The sequence below is a fragment of the Hemicordylus capensis genome, chromosome 3, assembly GCF_027244095.1.
Source record: "Hemicordylus capensis ecotype Gifberg chromosome 3, rHemCap1.1.pri, whole genome shotgun sequence".
Classification (NCBI taxonomy): Eukaryota; Metazoa; Chordata; class Lepidosauria; order Squamata; family Cordylidae; genus Hemicordylus; species Hemicordylus capensis.
Window position 1 is genome coordinate 110,079,476 of NC_069659.1, and position 20,650 is coordinate 110,100,125.

The 20,650-nt window shown below is 39.4% G+C and overlaps 1 protein-coding gene across 2 annotated transcripts in view; it reads right to left on the bottom strand.

Moving 5' to 3' along the window:
• POLA1 (DNA polymerase alpha 1, catalytic subunit) overlaps positions 1–20,650 on the bottom strand; it is a 467,466-nt gene that overhangs the window by 4,746 nt on the left and 442,070 nt on the right. Inside the window, exon 37 of one of the 2 annotated variants that reach the window (XM_053312419.1) lies at positions 5,913–6,032. The exons of the other annotated variant lie outside the window; for it this stretch is intronic. Coding sequence (XP_053168394.1) covers positions 5,956–6,032 — 77 coding nt within the window. The 3' untranslated portion in view covers positions 5,913–5,955. The remainder of the gene's footprint in view (positions 1–5,912; positions 6,033–20,650) is intronic. 2 annotated transcript variants of the gene reach the window in all.

The window sequence follows — 20,650 nt, forward strand, 5'->3', positions numbered from 1 at the left end:
CAAAACTTTAACCACTACACCACACAAGAAATCTTTGCTGTGGATGTGGTACTTGTTCCCTCTGCATATTAAATCTTCATTCATTCTTCTTCAGTACTAAAAAGTAATGCAATTAAATGTTTTACTATTACTACTACTAACTTTGGTGATCAGCTGGCTGGAAAAGCCCTCAAAGTTTCATAAAGCTTCTATAAATACTATACAAACATTTTTGGCAAGAGTTCAGATTCTACGAAGCTTTCACACTCTCATATTAGGATTCCATACATCTAATTTTACACATAGCTGGTTACACCACAAACAACACACCAGTGTGACTTGGATGTGTAATCTGGAACTGTGTTTGAGTAGGCACTAGCCTAATCTCTCACACAAAAAAAAATCAGGGTAGCACCCTGTTAATGCAGCAGATAAAACAGATAAAAAAGAGTACAGAAGTCCTACTGAAACAATAAAAAAGGAATACTAAAATATAACATAATCTATTTAACTTGGATATTATATTCTTAAGAGTATACACTGTTTTTAAACATAAAAAGTTCTCAACGTGGTTAACATAAAGAAAAAAGTTCCCTATGCCCAAAGCGCTCACAAACGAAAAACACAAGGTAGACATCAGTAATAACCGCTGGAGGATTGCTGTGCTGGGGTTAGATAGGGACAGTTGCTCTCCCACTGCAAAGAAACTAATTTAAACATCCTGGCTGAAATTCAGAGCAAGAAATCACAGGTGCAGTGAGAGAGCCACCTAATAGAACTTCCTAACCAACTGCACTGGTACACCAGAAAAGGGACAGTTTTTGACATCCTCCCCTTCCCTGCCAGAAGCTCTCTGTGCCGTCTGAAAATACATCCCTGAGGACTGTGCAATCATCAGAGATGACTGTTTCCCTGCTGCACTAGTGCAGTTAATTGCGAAGTTCTGTTTGTCTGCCCTCTCACTGAACGTCTGCCCCTGTCATTAAATGAGACTCAAGAACAAAAAGGACATCTCTTAACACCTGAATTTAAAAGTTCATTTATTGATGCAATACACAGAGTATTAACTGTATGTCCTCAGAACGTGGAGGAAACACATAACATAACATGTGTTTGTAACATCATCTTTCAAAACTGGGGATAAAGTAAAAAACTCCCCAGAGTTCTAAAGCAACCAGGGTAAATGCTCAGAAGCAGGGTGTTACCGTCATGAACGTATAATTGAACAAACAATAAGGCACTGCTCATTCAAGCAAACATTATTGGATCCTTTGTGTTCATTATTTTGAAAATGTCTCTTTGGCATTTATTATAATTTTGTCACCGATCTTTTCTTATGTATTTTGGCTGTCTGTCTGTCTTGGTCAGTCTATCTTTTTCTTGCTATTTCTTCAAGGTTATCTCATTTGAATTTCTCAAAAAGTTTGTTGTTTCATCTCTTGGCCATATTTCTTCTATTGCACCAGTCTTTCACTTTAGTTAGCACTTTTATTTCTGCTTCTAATACTAGAAATATGGTTGCAATTTTGACTCATTCCTGTTCTTGTTCAAATTTCTAAAATGTGATCATTTCTTTCTGTTGATACTGCTCATACTTGGGTAGTGTTCCCTCTATAGCGTGTACATGTGGACACGCACACAAGTTTTTAAAATGTCCACTCCGTTATTTTTAGATCCTGCTTGGATTGCATTGGGAAGGTCACACTCTGAATATATGTGCATGCTTATTGCCTTGGTACTGTCACCCAGAACAAAACTCATTCTGCACACAGGTGGAAAAAAATTAAAGAGAACACTGCTTGAGTACTATTATTTTTGTCCAGTTTGGATTATCCTAGTGCATGCTTTCTCCCATTCTTGTCTGCATTCTACAGCTTGCCTTAACTCTTTTTAACTTTTAAATTTGATTACATTTATCTATTTTTAATTCCTCTTCATTGGTGCACGAACTCTCTCTTATCTTATTCAGTTTAAAATGTTGTTGCTTGTGTTTAAATATATGCATTCTCTTGTTCTGGATTACTATTTTTCTCTGCTCTTACTTTCTTATACCTGATCTGTATATTTTCATTTTCTTATCAGACCTTTCATTTCTTCTTTTTGTGTTAGTTCTTCCCTTTGCCATCACTGCCCCCAACTTGCCTCTCTCTCTTAAAAAAAAAAAAGATGACGACCCACAAGGCCCATTTATTCGAGCTAGCTTTTGTGTAACATATTTGCCTATATTAGTTCTGGGGGTTGTCTTGTCTTCTCCTACAGCTTCTACTTTTTATTCTCTCCCTGTCCCTTTTTATATGTTTGTAAGTCTGTGAGAAATATCTTGTCCTTTTTTTCTTTATAGATTACCCTAGTTTTTCTTAGGTACTACTAGCTCTTCATCATCAACACAATCAAATATACGCTGGAAAATACAACTTAAAAGCAGTTCTAGTTATCACTAGATGCTAACCTCACTAGAATTGTTCACTTCTCTTCATTATGTTAAAAAATTAACGGTGCTTCCAGACAAAAATAAGCACATAAGATCCATGGGATGAAGTTAAACAGCTGGGAATCAGAGAATGTAATGTGTTAGTGCAAAGCACTTCTGCAGACACACAGAGGTTTTGTAGCCAATTTTTCCTTCTGGTGACAGCCCCTCACATTTCATGAGGGACTCCTCTGATGGGTCTCTGGCCTTTGGGGGGTAAGCATACACTGGGGGCTGCCACAAGAAGAGAGAGAATTGAGTACCCCTTATTCAGTGCTTAGGATCAAGACAACCCCCCTAAAAAACACATACATTGATTAAAAGAAATATTGTACATACATTAAAAACTTAAAGAAAAAGGTCCACAAAAGTTTGCTAGCAGCAGAACAGAACAATAAGATGACTATGTTAAATTAATGAAGGGATAATGCTTTATTCTGAAGTATAAAACAAATTCAGACTACAGCCATATCTGCAGTAGAGCAATACCATGCATTTGAATGGCAGAAGTGCATCTGATGACTGGGGAGAATAGATTTAAAGAACTGTAGTAATACAGAGCAGGGAAGATGAGAGAGGACACAGCTCCTGATGTGTTTACCTCCTCTGCTGATGGGATATTGACTTTTCCCACCAGGTTGGTTAGAAAGGGGACTATTTGCGCTGCCACACAGCAGAGTAAGAATGACAACCAGCATCACTCTGTGCTCTTCTTAGTAAAAGACAATTGTGACCGCTGTATATCACACAGCCAGTCAATACTTTCAGGTTACCATACCATCCAACTTAGAGATACATATAAAAGCTCTCTCTCCCTCCCACCCCCAATGAGATTTTAATCAATAAAGCAGTTAATTCTTTCTGTGAACAAAGTTGTAATGTGGCTCAAATTGCTTGTGGAACATTTATAAATAATATATTTAGATATATGTATGAAATATAATTTTATACCAGCTATTACCTTAGTTTCCTTTTATAGAATATCTATATTTATATTAGAAAATATTCAAATACTCCAATACTATCAATACAAAATGAGTACTATGCGAGTAATATCAATGTTTTATATGTATGAAGACTTGATATTATTAGCTTTTAAAGACAACAGCATTCAGACATCATCACAAAACCATTTCATTTAATTGAATCCGGCATTATTTTGTAACTGGCAGTAGAAACCATCCCCCTAAACTAATTTCCAACATGTTATTTTGGTGACTGAAATCAAGATGGAACTTATATTGTGTTAATTCAATGTTGTTTTAAATCTGTTCTGTGTTTCTGCTTTAAGCAAACAGTGCATAGACTAGCTAAAACAAAAAACAACCAAACATTTTTTACTTGCTTTGATTTGTATGAAAGGTTTCTATATTTTATATCTAGTGGATAACTGGACCTTTTCATATTATTATCAGCCAGCAAACTCAATTACTGTGTCAGACAACCTGCCTTTTGTTGATGGTGTGTGTGTGTGTGTAAAATATATATATGGCAATGAATGAACTTTCAAAGTGATAGCTTGACAACACACACACACCCTGGCATATCCTATTACACTTGTGCATTAAGAGTGTGTCATTCATAGTCAGTTCTCTTGCTAACAGTTTTATTTGAAGACTTAAAGAATATGCTAAATTAGAAACCATTAAGAACTGAAAATTTTACTTCACCTACTGGTTATTGTATTTTAATTATAGCAAGCATAGGCACACAGGCAGCAGTCTCTGTTCTAAATATCTGTTTCATTTATTTCTATGCAAAGGTAGCAAACAACAGTCAGTCATAATTGGTTCTGTCAGATGTTATACAGTCAGTCATAATTGTCTCTGTCTAGAGGTGTGTCAATTTACAGCATGTTAAATAAATATTCTGTCAATTATAAAATCAGTTAAGGCAAGTCATTTTTAATTACATGGGTTCCCCACTTTATAACACACAGCACCCTTATCCATGGTGTTAACCTTAGATTTGCCATTTCTACTATGTCAATACAAAAGAAAACATAACTAGCAGTAAAGAGATGAGGTAGCTGTATAACATCCTCTTTGGTAGAATGTAGCAAAATTAACCCATCTACTAGATTAACACAAATGGTATTCAACCATGTAGAATCTCTGCCAGCCTGCTAGTTTGTAGACACAGGCAAATGAAGCTTTACATATGATCCAAAGAGATGGCACAGAAATAAGTTGAATAAATGGGGAAAATTTACACACAACGTGCTTAAGACAGGGAAAGCTGCCACAACTCATACTTCAGGACAAATATATCTTTCACAAAATGCATTCCAAATTATCTCCATCAAGCAACAACTTTTGTTTAACATATTCTTCCAGGTAGGGAATGCTGTTTTAATGCATGTAGAAAACACCGGGCATACCATAGGTATCCTAATAACTAATCATTCTTCTATTCTGTCCTGAGTTTTTTTAAAAGCAGAAAAAGTTTAGCATTATACAAATTCTCTCTTACCCTCAAAAAAAAAAAAAAAATTCCTTCAAACAAAGACCACTAACACTAACATCATTGGTTGGCTGAAGTCTACCACCATTATTCTGCCAAGAGATTCCCTTTTGCTTAAAAATAATTATCCCCACTTTTCTTGTGCTGATACAAAAATATAGCTTCTAGGCTGAATAAAAAATAGGGTCTGAGTGCTTTATTACAGTGATCTCACAAATATTTAGAAGTGTGATTATGATTCCATTCACTATTGGTCTAGTTCAGCTTCAAATCAACACAGGGAGCCATTTTTCTCTACTATAGGCCAGTGCTATTGCAGCTGTAAGTAAAGAGGCCTGGCTGAAAATCCTGGCCACTTGTAAAAGCCTAAGAGAGCATGTATGGTGGGGGGGGGGATATTGTAGGCTGGTATCAGAAGGTGAGAGTGGCGCCTTTACCATGTTTCATAAGAGTAAAGTTACCTTGAAAGTGATAAATTTATTTCAACAGGATGAAATGATTGTATCAGGGGTTGGGCTGCAAAGGTGTTTTGTATTTGTACCTCTGAAGGAAACTGCACATGCCCCTTGCTGAGGATATAAAAACACTGTCAACCATACTGGACAGAATTTATTTTATTTATTTTTTGCGTATGTGAGGGGAAAACGTTGTGCAGGATCATTAAGCACTGTTGTATAAATAAAGTTAGAAGATCAAACGAAAGAGGGGACTCGGGTTAAATGCTGGAAGACAAGCTTAAATAAAGTTCTAAGAAAAAAAAAAGCAAGACATGCTGTAATTCCAAGAACCTATTACTTCAGACAATTTACTTCAAAAAATAAAATCAGAATGGTAAATGATTACCCAAAAGCAATCATGTCATCATCACTGAAAGATGGAATAAAATAATTTTTTGTGAAGTGGCTGAATGAGAGCAACTTAAAAGCCACGGAGCCTGTCAGAAGCACATTATTTCTTTTTACACCCCGTTTCCCAATTCATCTCAGTGCTGCTGACTAACCTTGGCTCCCAGCAGGTGGAGCATTTAAAATAAATAGCATTTCCTACAAAATGCGCTCCAACTGCCCCATGACAGACGCTTCCAATTCCTGGCCAGCCACTGGATCAGCTTCAGCGGTATCTAACAAGGTGTAAATACAATAACAAGCATGTAATTAAGTGAACATGATGAAGTTAATGGAGATAATTCATTCCATTTTGGGCTTATGAATATTCTATTAGATGTTATCAGGCAGCTGGAATAGCTGTTAATTTAATCATCATTCAGACCAGCAAAATGTTCTTTGTGCGAGTATAATTGCAGAGAATGAATAATTGATTTGACAATTGTACCAGTGGATTTCAAACAGTTCTGTGCGCTCTCAGAGCAGGAAGGGAGGAGAACTGGAATACTCAAAGCAGTGAAGAGGTGGCAGAGAAGCCAGCCTGTAAATTGAACATTATCAGGACACAGATAAAGGACAATTTTTATTTTATCAATGCAACACAATTACATTACAGTGCGCTAGTAATCACTCTGCCCACACTTTAAAAAGGGAAATAAATTACTCTTCATGGAACAGGACAAAAAGAAATATCAAAACCGTTTAGAAACCATTGATATTGGATGTTTAATTTTTTTGCATTATATTTCATTATAGGAAATATCAAACTGTGCTTGAAATTGCTGGCACATTTAACTCTGTTACCTGCAATCAAATACACAGATTGTATTTTGTATGTATCTCTGTATTACAGCATGTTCTATGAATTACAATGATTTTATTGCAATTTTTAAAGAAAATCTACCCATATATTTAAAATATATTTATTTTAGTATACAAAGGTACTGCATATCTAAAGCATCCAAACTCTCTTGTGGACAAAGTGAACACAACCAAAAATATAATTCAAGGTGCTGTGGCTTTTTATTTTGTCTGAGTAGCAAAACAGGGGACACATTTAGAGTGAAGTATTATCAACAAAGGCAATTTCCTACACAAAACTTGCTTTCAATGGTGAAGGCCCAGGCCTTAAAGGGATTTTACTGCTATAGACAGTATATATATACTTCAGCAAATAGTATTTCAAATTATGGAAATACATTTCTAGGTTTAAAAATTGTGTCAAGTTCTGTCACTAACAGCATTTTTGAAAACGGGAACTAATTAAAGTGAATTATTCCTAATTTGGGCAACGATTTCACATCCACAAAAATAATAAGGGAAGAAAAATGGAAAAGATGCCTGTATGCAAGTAAATTTTCTCAAGTTTTGCTAAATCTCTTGACAATGTTGCTTAAAAAACTGGATTCTATTTAAACTGAGTATTCAAGTATGGAACTACCTGCATATAGCTCACTGAGTGCTCAGGAAAGGACAGCAATATCATCATATAGTATAAAAGCAACAGCCGATGAGCATAGGTAAGGCCTTGTTAACTGTAGCAGGTTCAGTTAGAACTAGGGCTGCTCAACTTCGGCCTTCCAGCTGGTTTTGGACTACAACTCACATCATCTTCAGCCACAGTGGCCAATAGATGAGGATGATGGGAGCTGCAGTACAACGTCTGCAGGAGGCCGAAGTTGTGCAGCCTTGAGTTAGACCAATTCACAGCAGATTATAAACACAGACCTGAAGTTGTAGCATTGAGGTGGCTTTGCAGAAGATACAGAGGTGGCAATGGGACAAAGCGTGACTTGTTTTTTAATAGTTCATATGAAACAGGGGGAGGGAGAAAGAGATGTGTATATCCTTGCAACAGATGTGTATATTGTCCCTTGCATAGGCAGCCACGGGTAGAACACACTCATTCATTGGCACTTCCTCCCATGACTACCTGGGAATCCCAAGAAACCATCTTGGTTAACTAAATTTCATATGTATGTGTTAGGGCAAAACCTGGATTTTAGCTCCCTGGGGAAAATGAATCCGTTTTTCCAGTTCAAGGTGTTAATGATCAATGTCAATTTCAATATACATCACATCCATGTGGTTTATAGATAGTTCAGATTTAGTTATATATTCGTGATTACAGAAAACTATATATTCATAAATTATATTCTGGGCTATGCACATAAAATTGTCAGAAAGGTGAGTACATAGTTTATATACTGAACAGTATATAAACTGTTTGGTATAGCTGACTGTATACAGCAGATTTTTGCTGGATTAATTACTGAAAATATCATGACTACGTACAATTCCAACTATGAGGAAATGAAGTATTATCCACTATGTTACCTTCAGAATTGCATTTGTGAATGCATGGCAGAAATAATCTGTGGTTCTAGTCCCTTTCTATTTATTCCATTTTATTTTGAAAAATCATTGTTCATACATGGGACGAGTGTGTTGCATTGCAGGATTCGCCCATCAGAGAGGTGTTCCGGGTGTTCCTCTCTGTGTTTTTTTGGGCTGAGACACATTATCTCAGCAGTTCAGGTTAAGAGCATGGTCACACCCTTAACCTCGGCTAAGAGCTGAACTTCAGAGTAGAGTTATGCTGGGAAGGAGCGCTGGGATCTGCATGGATTCTACATCACATCTGCATAGCACTCCACACAAGCAACTGAACCCAGGCTAGGCTACCCTAGCCTACCCTAGCCTGGGTTAGGCTGCTCATGAGAACAGCCTTTCTGCCTTCTTCTTAATTTTCTTCTTTGCCATATCTGCATGAAATGGCCAATGGTTGGTGCTTGGGTGCCCATATTCAAGTTAAAAAATGCATGTACATTCCATCAGACATGATGGGTGTACACATATAAAACTGTTACTTCCTCCTTTAAAATATATTGAACCAATTCTTTCCCACTTAAGTGAAAAACAATGGTTTATATATACCGTATTTTATGGACTATAAGACTCACTTTTTTCCTCAAAAAATATCCGCCAAAATTCAGGTGCGTCTTATGTGTTTTAACAGTTTAATATGTTAAAACTCTGAAAAACTGGATTAAAATTAAGGTGCGTCTTATAGTCCGTAGCGTCTTATAGTCCGTAAAATACGGTATGTGGCCTTTACTGTCTGACCCAATGGCCGCATTTGCACATGGAACCACAGCTGAATGGGCCTGCAGCACGTCCGAATTCAGAATCACAGACTACTGACCCTGGAACCAGAGTTGAGGGAGGAACTTCTCTCCCAACTCTGGCATCCTTCTGTAAAGGAAGCCCGCACAGCCACTGATCTCTAGTACATCCGACAGGAGAGCAGCAGGGGGACCGCAGGTCCATTGGGCTTATGGTTCACATTACATGCAAATGCGGCCAATATAACAGACATATGTCTATCTGTACTTGGGTATTGATAACTAGGTACAAATAACTACCCAAATAGAAGTCCTCAGACACTTTGCTATCTAGGTGTCTCGTAAAAAGATCATGAATTGGGTCCAATGCACTTCAGTCTCTGCCCATTCTAAAAAGCAAAATCTTAGATACAATTAATTGTATTTGCTATATTCACTTGCTGAAGCTGCTGTCCAACCAGCCAGTCCAGAAAACCAGGAACAGTTTGAAATGCAGAGTGTGTTTAGCTTAAACAAAAAAGGAAAGATAATGTATTAATCTGGAAATTCCTTTTCTTTGTTTGCACAGCTAACTTATACTGCTAAGACACAAAACTTAATACACATTAATCTTTTGTTTGAAGTATTACAAGAACTAGTTTTTCTGGATGACCATGAAAATGGTCATCTTGAATACAGCTTATACTTTATTCTACATCACATCTGCATAGCAAAAATTCTTGTAGCCCCTTCTCTACAAATCTCCCATGCAAGCTGGCTTATTTTGAGGCAGTCTAATAGCCAAACCAGAAATAAGAGTAAATCCATTGGTTTAAACACAGGCCTGATCCAATCATGCATAAAGTCTTTTTGCCCTTTTGTGCTTTCTAGTAGTCTTGCCCCCTATGAACTCCAACATTATGTTTTCTGTTTCTTAGTTGCCTCTACCATTAGAATTCTCTCTCCTAGTAACTATGACTGAGGGGAGATTTGTAGCGGAGTCTCCTTGGTCTTACTTCAACACTCTAAACATACCAATACACCAGCTATTTTGTTTGATGTACGTTGCCTAATTATTGCAGAAACTACAAGAGAAATGAACTATTCACCACATTCAGTTTCAAAATAATTCTAACTAACATTTCATGGCCTGAGTTGGCCTTTGCAATGATCCCCATGGATTCATAAAAGTGATTCATCAGAATTTCAGTGATCTGATGTGCTTAACTTGGCTGAGAACAGCCTAGTACAGAGATTTTTTTGGGCACTGCAGCTCCCCTTCTGAAGCAGAGGAAGAAGCCTGCTAGTAAGCTAGACCTGCTTCTCTGCATAAATACAGCATTATGCTCATTCTAAGGACCATGGAACTTATGATATTGGTTATCACTGCCTAACTCAGCCCTACTAGAAGCCCTAAGTATGGGCTTCAAAGTGCTGTTAAGAAAATTCCTCCTAATTCAAGACATGTTGCATGGCATGGATAAGAAAAGGGAATGTTGAGACATCTATATAAAGCCTCATTCTCTACTACAAGACTAGGGTATCTGGGGGAAATGAGGGTTGATCTTTTCATTCGGCAGGACTGCCTCATTCAGTGCAACAGGGCATCATTTTGGTGGAAAGAAATTCTAGTGGAGGCCAAGATCTAGGTGAAACTGAATGCTGCTTGAGGTTCTGCTTCAAAGGTCAATTTCTGTGAGAGATTTTACACCTACACATGGCCCAGAAAGAGGTTCATTAAACTCCACCATGTGATTCTGTTGTGACAAGCAATCCACCCTGTAAATTCAGACCAACAGTGGTCTGATAATCATTTACTTTATACTATTCTGGTTGAACAGAGGGGCTTCAAAGTATAGGAATAAATATAAGCTTCAGAGTAGGGTGAAAAATGGCCAGATATACCATGTGAGTGTTATAGTGAATGTCTATAGTCAATCTCGGACAAATGTGTCAGCATTCACTTGCTGGACATCGATGAAGGAAAATTCCACTATCCCCTTTCACCTAGTTGTATCACCTACCTAATCCCTAAAGGTTACAAGTTTCTGTACCCTGCTGTTACAGGGCCCCTTTTTCTGGAAACAATACTCTGCCTCGCCTGACTAGGGAAAAGCACAGCTAAAGCTGATTGGTGCATTATTGCTGGTTTCGGCCTTGTAATTGGTTCACCTTGTCGACCAATGGCTAAGCTTTATTCTGCTTGTACTAGTATGACTGGTGTATACCATGAAACTTTGGCCTCTGATAGGCTCTGTACTCAATTCTATAGCCAGTATGTAAACAGTATAAAAGACTCTTGCCAAAAGCCTGAGTGTGTGCTCTTGGAAGTGAGACACCCGGCATGTCGTGATCAACAAAACCTAAACCTGATGGATGGTGATGGCCTCTGTTCATTAAACGAACCCAGAACTCCATCAACATACACTGATGAAGGCTGACTATCAATCAATCAATCATCTTTATTATGGTCCAAGACCAGCATAAGACAGTACAGAGAAGCATGGTTAAAAGTAATTACAAAGCAGTATGGTCATCATGTTGCATTAACATTATTACAGAAATACTAATTGTTATAAACTATAATTACTAAAAAAAGCTACTCTAAAATTATAGATAAAACTGTAAACTACTGCTAAAACATATTATAAATCAGTATAAATCACTACACATGGAACCATAAAACTATGACACCTTAAAATTATCTAATAATAAAGGCTATTACATTATATCATATTTAAAAACTGCTATCCTTGAAAAGGGGGAGATCTATGAAATTATTAAAATTATAATGTACATAATGAAAAAGTAGTATATAGTATACAGTAGTAGTATAAAGTAGTAGTAGTATACAGGATGGGAGCGCTAGAAGATAGTGGTATAGACAGCAGTTCAAAGCTATACAGAGGCCTGGTCGTCATGGTCCAATGGATTTAATTTTTATTTATTTATTTATTGTTACATTTATATACTGCCTTTCATTAAAACAATCCAAAGGTGGTTTACACACCAATAAAAAACAAGACTATTAAAAAAAATCTTATCTTGCATGCTGCCACGCAGAACCTGATGGTGCTAAACGTGAAGGCTGGAACTTCATCTGAAAGCAGTAACCAGGTACAGACATGGTTTGGATGGCCTGGGTACTTGTGAAGCAGCAGAGAAATAAACTTGGCCTTAACGTTTCTATAAAAGGGGCAGAGAAGAAGTATATGTTCTGTGATTTCTACCTCCCCAGTGTCACAGGGGCAAAGTCTTTCTGCCACTGGGATCTGTATGTGCCTTCCAGTACAGAGGAGGGGAGGGCATGACATCGGGCAAGGGTAAACATCCTTCTGTGGCTTTGGGTTTCTAGCTGTGACAGATGTACGGTGGGGGAGGCAGAGTATCTGAGGCTTTCCGGGGATAGGAAGGTTGGGACCCTACCCAGGTCAGCCGGGTGCTCAGTGTCCATTATCCTCTATTTGATGGCTGTTTTCACCTGATCATGGCCCACAGCAAGTAGGAGAGGGGGAGAAAAGCCTAGGAGGGGCAGTTTTCCAAGGGCAAGAGGATTGAAAACTGTCCTGTAAGGTCAAGGGGGCCAGGCCCTGAGGGTTGAGGGATAGCTTAATCTAGAGATTAAGAATGGACAGCCATACTCTGGCCTCAACCTTAATCATGCCCATTTCCAAGGTAAGGTAGCATTTGAGACACAAGGGACTTGGAGGACCACTCTTAGAAATGTGGACTGCACCCACTCCAAAGGGGCAAGATTGGAGGTGGGGGTTGTCAGATTGGGCCCCAGAGAGGAATTGTGCCAGGATCTTGGCCTCAAATAGTATGAGTGTGGCAGGTATATACTGTCCCCCTCTGGTCCGTAGGAATTTAAGGATAGTGGTAGAGGTCCTCTGGGCAGTGAGGGTGACATGGAGCCAGAGGTGTGTAGGAGCACTCCCAGATATTTGAAACAGGTGACCTGCTCAATCTTGTGGCCGTTTATACTCCAGTGGCGGGTCTTGGGTCTTTTGGTGAAGGCCATAAGTTTGTTTGTTTTTAATAATTGATTTCTAGTTGATCTTTTATGCAATACTGAACTAGGGCCATCAATGCTCTTCTGAGGCCTATCAGTGTCCTAGATAGAATTGCAGCATCGTATGCATAGAGTAGAGAGGAGATGCTTCTATCCGCCAGCTTGTGTGTGTGTGTGGGGGGGGGAGATAGTCTGAGCTACTGAGGTGTCTCACCATGTCATTGATGAAAAAGTTGAAAAGGAGCTGGGCTAGGATGCATCCTTGTTTGACTCCCTTCTGTGTTGGGACAGGGTTTGTGAGGTGTCCTTGTGGGTTGCACCTTATCTTAAGGGTCATGTCTGCATGAAGGATACGGATCACTTAGAGCAGGTGTCAGATGATCGAGGAGGTTTCCAACTTCTCCTATAGCTTGACTCGGGAGATGGAATCGAAAGCAGCCTTAAGATCAATGAAGGCAGCATAAAGGAAGGCTGAGCTGTTAGAAGAATATTTTTCAGTGAAGTGGTGGAGTACTAGGCATTGATCAGTTGTGAATCTACCCTCTCTAAAGCCTTGTTCCTCTGCAATCAGATTTTCTTGCTCTAGCTAGTCCTTAAGTTTATTGTGCAGATGTCTAGCATAAAGGTTGCTGATGGTGTTGAGCAAGCTGACAGGCCTGTAACTGGTGGGGTCATCCTTTCTTCCCTTTTTAATATGGAAACGATGATTGCCAGTCCCCAGTCCTTGGGAGTGTGGCCATGGGTGTCAATACAGGTGGAAGGCAAGGCCAAGACTGGAGCCCACCACTCTATTATTCAAATAATAATAATAATAATAATTTTAATGTTAACAATAATATTAATATTATTCTTTAAAAGCTCTGGCGGAATGAGGAGAGCCTTCCCAACTCTAGTTTGGGAAATGAGAGACTCAGTCTCTGCTGTAGTGACTGGTGGCCACTCAGGCAAGTCCTCTATGTCCAAAAGAGGGGAGCCACCATCCGCAGTGGGGTCTTCATACAGCTTCTTAAAGTGCCTTTCCCAGACATCTGATGGAATATGGGTGGCTAACTGGGCCGAGCCACTGCCGGTGTGGTTGGTCATGATGCGCCAGAATAGAGCGGAGTCCTTTGTTCTGCTTGCCTGGATGAGACATGACCAAGTGACCTCCATAGCCTCTCTCTTCTTGTGTACCAGGTGTTTATATTGCTTAAGGTTGAGGAGGCATGTGAGGGCCATTGAGGCATTGATTCCCATGCTGGATTTGTGGCTATGGTAGGCAGAAACAAGAGCTTTCCTGGCGTCAACACAGTCAAAACACGATTTGGGTTTGGACTAGGGATTTGCATGTTGCCAGGGGGGTCATGGGAGGGATCTGTTGATGTTATGACTAGCTGTTAACTCTGTAGGGTTTCCTCGGCAAGGAGTTCCTTCATCGTTTGATCTAAGTGGGGTGTCAATTTGGCACGACACCTGGCTTGTCTTGTAGGTAAGATTGTGGGGGAGAAGCTTGCCTCCAGGCAGATCTGCTGATAGAGGGACAGTAGTTGAGGACAGACTGGGAAATGATCACTGTCCAGGTGAGGTATTACTTTAAAATTCTTGGCAAAAGGTAGCAGGTTCCCAGAGATAGCGATATAATCAATAATACTTGTTTTGGAGCCAGATAAGTACGTATATTTTCCTGGATGGTCCTCTGTAAAAGTGCTGTTTAATATATGGAGGTTGCGCCTGGAAGTCGATTTTGAAAGGAAGAAGCCTGCACAGTTTGATCTGATTTGATTTGAAATGCATAGACTTTACATTTCTGTTTGGATCTCCCTTTATAATGATAACTGTATTACTATCTATGCAAAAGGGGGCATATAACTGTGTCTTTCATTAAAATAAAGACATATCAAAGGGAGGGAAAAATAACCACCAGCGATTTCCCCATTACTCTGCTATTGTTTTGTGTAAGACAATACCCATGAAGGGAAAATGTCACATATGAAGTGTGGCAGGAGGGTTCATTTCACCATGAGCATGTGTTGGCAATTACTATTATTGGTCAATAATACTGTAAGGTATCCATCTGTGCTCCCATCTGGACCACACAGACCTCAACAGGAGCAAGCTTCTTACATAGCCCATAGTCTAGTAGATAGTCTTAGATAAGAACAGATATTCTCCCCCATGTTCTCTATTACTGGTGGGTGGGTGTGAGGTAAAAGGTGTTGTGGGAAAATTGATTCCATTACTGTCTCTGGTGAGATGCTACTGATTCTTGTGAAATGCTGTGTTTGCAGAATGAATACAATGGTATGATTGTGGTACAAGGACAGGCTTGCACAGTGATGAGAAGGGATGTAAGTTGCAGACGGTCTGCTATTGGTGTTACAAACTCTGATGTTGCACTCTGGATTGGTGTGTTGTTTGGATCCTGCTATTTGCATAACTGATAAGGCTCCTGTACTTAAACAATGTAACCGCCCTCAATCAGGGCTCTCAACAGGTAGTTGTTTGCCTGGCATGCCACGATCAATAAAGCTTTGAATCTAATTGAAAGGTGTGGCCCCTGCCTATAAAACAACTCTTTTAGGAGTAGATTTCTCTAACAAAGGTCACAATTTCCTTCTTGCAGTCTTTCATTAGAAATAAAAGGATAGAAATACAAAGAATAGGGCACAGAAATCTAGGCACAATCCATACAGAGGGACAAACTTCAAAAATACTCTCAGCATCATTTTCAATGAGTACAGAGATCTCCTCCGATATCTTAGTGTGTTAGCTATATCCAGTGTGGCCTCTTACAGTGAGGTTGGGTACTATGGCCAAATTGAGGGAGAGCTGGGTTATTGCTTAGGAACATAGGAACATGTCTGACTGAGTCAGACCATGGTTTATCTAGCTCAGTATTTTCTACACAGACTGGCAGCAGCTTCTCCAAAGTTGCAGGCAGGAGTCTCTCTCAGCTGTATCTTGGAAATGCCAGGGAGGGAACTTTAACCTTCTGCATGCAAGCATACATGTGATCTTCCCAGAGCAGTCCACCCCCTAAGGGGAATATCTTTATTTGACTTTATGGTTGATTTTAAATTGTTGATTTGTTTTAACCTTTATATGTGTTTAAATTGTTTTATGTTAACCACCCAGAGATGAAAGTTTGAGTGGTATACAAGTTTGATGAATGAATGAATGAATGAATATATCTAAACTAGAACCAGAAGTGTGCTCCACCCAACAACAGATTAGGGTGATTAGAAGAATATCAGAGGTGGGGAAGGTACACAATCATTGTGAAGTCTGTCCTGGCATTTGTAGATGCTAAACTTTTAATCTGAAACTTTAAAAATGTGTAACTTTTAAATGTAGGTTTAGTCTGGTCTTTTATTAATTTTCATTGTTATGGATGGAAAAATCAGGAGATGAAAAACCATACCTGTTCTGTGGCAGAACCCTTCTTTGAAAAGTGATACACTGGGGCATAGGGAAGAAATACTTCATAGATAAATCCAACATACCCAGAAAGGGGGAATATCAATTATATTGTCTATGTCTAGTGTACTTCATCAAAGATCTTTGAGCAGTTATGGAAGGCAAGAGACACAGGATGACATGAAGGCCTGCTTATAATCAGAGAAGAGGTATGTATGGTGAGCTAGAGGCATGATCCCTCATGCCTCTAGTTCACCATACATACCTCTGCAATAACCATCCAGAGACACAAGTTTTGGGATGTATAGAAATATGCCAAATAAATAAATAAATAAATAAATAAATAAATAAAGAAAGAAAGAAAGAAAGAAAGAAAGAAAGAAAGTGTACTTGCACTTGCAGTACTGGGAACAGGAAGCTCATACAGAGAGAAGTATGCTGTTTCAAAAAGTCAATAGGCCTTTACAGGTAAAGTTCTCTGAATACTCTATGCCCTCTTCTTCCTTTAATCACTGATACATTATATAGGTGGATCTTGCTGCAGTCTGAAAATAGGCACCCAATCTTGGCGTACACAGGTACAGAAAAGGTTAATACCCATGTATCTGCAGTTCCTAGTTGGCTAGAAGTGACCTCTGAGGTCATTTCCAGCCACCATTTTATGGCTCTTCTGTTGGGGGGGAGAAGAGAGGACTCACATGATTTTTTTTGTGGAAAATTGACCAAATTGACAGTTTTGGGCAGCATTCCTGGACAGATGGAGACCCATGGAGCATGGCATGGCAATTTATTTCAATTTTTCCTGGTTCTCATCTTTTTTCCCCATTCAGGAACCCCGTCCCCTATTCTCATTGCCCCAATGCCTCATTATCTGCAAAAATCTGTGGGAATGGAACCCCCACGGACAATGGGGTACACCTGTAGCTGCCATTGCTTGGCAAACGGATAAAAGTAGGGTTTTCTAAATCTGTAACTGAAGTTCTTTGAAAGGTCACCTGTATAGCAGCTTTTCTGACTTCTTTGGAGAAAAGGGTTTCTCCACTAAAGCTCCCAGTAGTTGCAGAAGACAAGAGTCTTCTCTCATTATAGCTTATGTCACCAACACACTACATTCAGTGTACAAAGTAGCAGGGGAGGGAATGGGTGTTTGCAGGGAGAAAGCACCATGTAGGAGTACTTTGGGCTTAATCTTTCCAACTACTGATCTTTCTTTATGTTCCTTCCCCCTGGCTATGTTTACCCCAGCTGCGGTTCTGCACCAAGAAAGAAAAGATGGCCGAGACAGGGGATGCACGGAGAAAGTATCAGGCAGGAAGAAGGTTTAAACAAATATATTGCTGCCTATGTCTCTCCTGTAAGTTCCACCTCACCCTGGTGATGGCCAACATCAAACACAGGGACAGAAATTGCATTTGGTGCCAAAAATGAAGTTTCATCCTTAGCATTTTATTAGAGATATACACAATTTCTGGAAATTAGTATAAACAAGTGTCTATTTATGTCCCTCATCTTCAATGCCTTCTTTAGAAGAAAATTTTCATCTAATTAAAAAAAATCCAGTTGATTTGCACAAAGCCATCCATTGCCTATTGTCTACTAATTTATTTTCCTTTGGCAGTGGAGTGAAGGGTTTTCTTGTGCTTAAATAGAATTCAACTACTCCTACATTGGCTGACATCTGAACGCTGCACTTGTGCAAGGGCACTGTGCTAAGTCTGGAGCTTGCATTCCCGACTAGTCCTACGGTAGCACAAACATATTTGCGCTTGCACAAGGTACACAAACTGTGGCATGCCTCATAGGTTTTCCTTGGTAATTTTGTACAAGGGCACAATTCTGAACATATGCGTGATTTAGCACAGCTATGTGTCTCCTTACATAAGAACAGTTTGGTTTGCTTGACAAGTGCAGTGTTAGGGTTTGGGCTACTGTCTAGGTACATATATGTTTACGTTACAAAATATCCATTTAAAAAAATATAATAAATGATGAACGTGCCTTAGATTAGTTTGCTGGGCAACAGACTAGAGAGGAGGAATTAATCCTGAGTAGAACCCAAGACCTGGTGAGAGTTTCAAGTGTTCTCAAGCTGACTGGGACCAGTGCTGAGGGAGGGAGGGAGAGGTGTGTGTGTAATATACACCATCAATTAGGAAAACTGCAAATAAATCCAAGAGAATGCCAGTATGGATAACAGCTGAGTCAAGAAGGCTTCCTTTAAAAAGGAAAAAAAATCTTTCCAAAATAACACAAGGGAGCATAGACTCTGCCAAAGCAAGTGTGACAATAAAGAAAGCAAAGGAAAAAAGAAACATATTGTTAAAACTTTAAGTCAAACAATATAATTTTTCTTTAAACATATTAGAAGCAGGAAACTGGTCATTGCTGGATGACAAATGAGTGAAATTATTGCTAAAGGAGGATAGGATGATTGCAGAAAAGCTGAATGAATGCTTTGCATCAGTCTTAACTGCAGAAGCTGGACAGAGGAGCAGCAGCAGCATGAACTGCTTTTTTGGTGAGGGCACCTACAGAAACAAGTCAAAAAAAGGTGCCAACAGACTATGCTCTGGGGCTAAGTGACAAATTAAGAACTAACTGGGTCTGGCACAAGAGTTCTTGAAGAATGCAAAAGTGAAATTATTCATCTGCTACCAAAAATAGGGACGGTGTCACAAAAACGGGCTTCCTAACCAGAAGACTAAATGGCATCCAATGCAATACCATTGTTTAAAATGAGATCCAAGAAATCACAGGCTTATTGGCCGAATATTTGCCCTGGGTAAATTGATAGAAAGCATTATTAAAGCTAGAATTACTAAAACATATAGAACAACATTGCTGGGGTTTGCCTTGGTTGTTCTACTACACTGCTCTTCAGTGGGGCTGGGATTCTGTAGCCTAGATACAGATAGAGCATGGGAAACAAACACTGGCAGGAAATGTCTGGCACATTCCCCATGGGGTAGGCATTCTGATAGAGCTTGTGTCATCCCACTACTTGTCTGAAGCCTGTATATATTGTGACATTTCTTCTAATAAAGTTGTGGCCATTCTGCACCATTTATCCAAACATATCTGTCTTTTATTGATTTGCGATGCAAAATGAAATCTTGACATGCTAACGTTTTTGAATTCTTTGAGTGTTGAGCATGTAGAAATTGAGTGATTCAATAACCCTTCTACCCTTTCCCCCAGAAATCTGATATAATCTCACTAAATACTCCTGAGTAAACACAGTGATAGCAGGGGCGTGGGGACAATGGAGCAAGGAGGGTGATAATTCTTGGGGGGTGCCAAGGCACCCCTTTGCTCTCGTCCATGGCACCCCTTTGCCCCCTCCTGAACCCAGCTGGGCATGCCCCTCTCCTTCCCAGCTGGTGTAGCATTCAGGGATTATTTTCCTGCCTTGGGAGGCAGAGAAAGGCACTGTCTGCCAGTGATTCAATGAACTGTTGACTGGGGAAACTCCACAATGAGTGGCCCAGGAGTGGCCACACCCCTTCATCTGACACTGATATGGGTGTGTGGTTTGTACACATGTGCACAATAGCATGCACAAACAGATCTAAACAGAAGCTGCTGGCAGGACTTTATCCCCTGGCCACTGGCAAGCTCCCTACACCCTTGTGTTGCAGGATAAGAATACAACAATGAGTTAAAGAACAGGCATCAGAGTAAGCATGGGTCCCCCATGGATATGTATTTGGATCTATGTATCATAAATGATCTTGAGTCGGTGGTGTGCAGTGAAGAATCCAAGTTTGCGGATAACACATTATTCAAAACAGTGAAAACCCAGAAAGTATAGATCTCTAAAAGGACTTCCCTAAACTTCCTCCATTTAGGTTGCCAAGGTTTTACACATGGCACACCCACTTCTCAAATGCAAGGGGTGATTAATAGTTCATTAAGAGTTCTACAGTTTTACATCCGATTCCTTCAAGAATTCTCAAACAGTCATAATGTTAATATTAATGTTTGTCAGCTATTTCTAAAACCCTTTCTTTCGCCACCTTTATTTGATCCCGTTTGCCCAATGTTACCTTAAAAACTGTTTCATATATTCATCTCTCTCTCTCTCTCTCTCTCCCTCTCTCCTCATCTGCAGTGAAGACACATGGAAAAAAAAACCATTTCATTTCTCTACAATTTCCCTGTCTTCTTTGAATGCTCCTTTTAAACCTCTGTGATCTAATAGCCCTAATGCCTCATCTCAGATCGGCTTCATGCTTTTCATAATTATTACATTTTAAATTTATTGCAATTTGCTGTTTAAATATCTTCTTTGGCTGAATTATTGTAGACTCAATTAATTTGCCAGTTTTTGTAGTCCATTTCT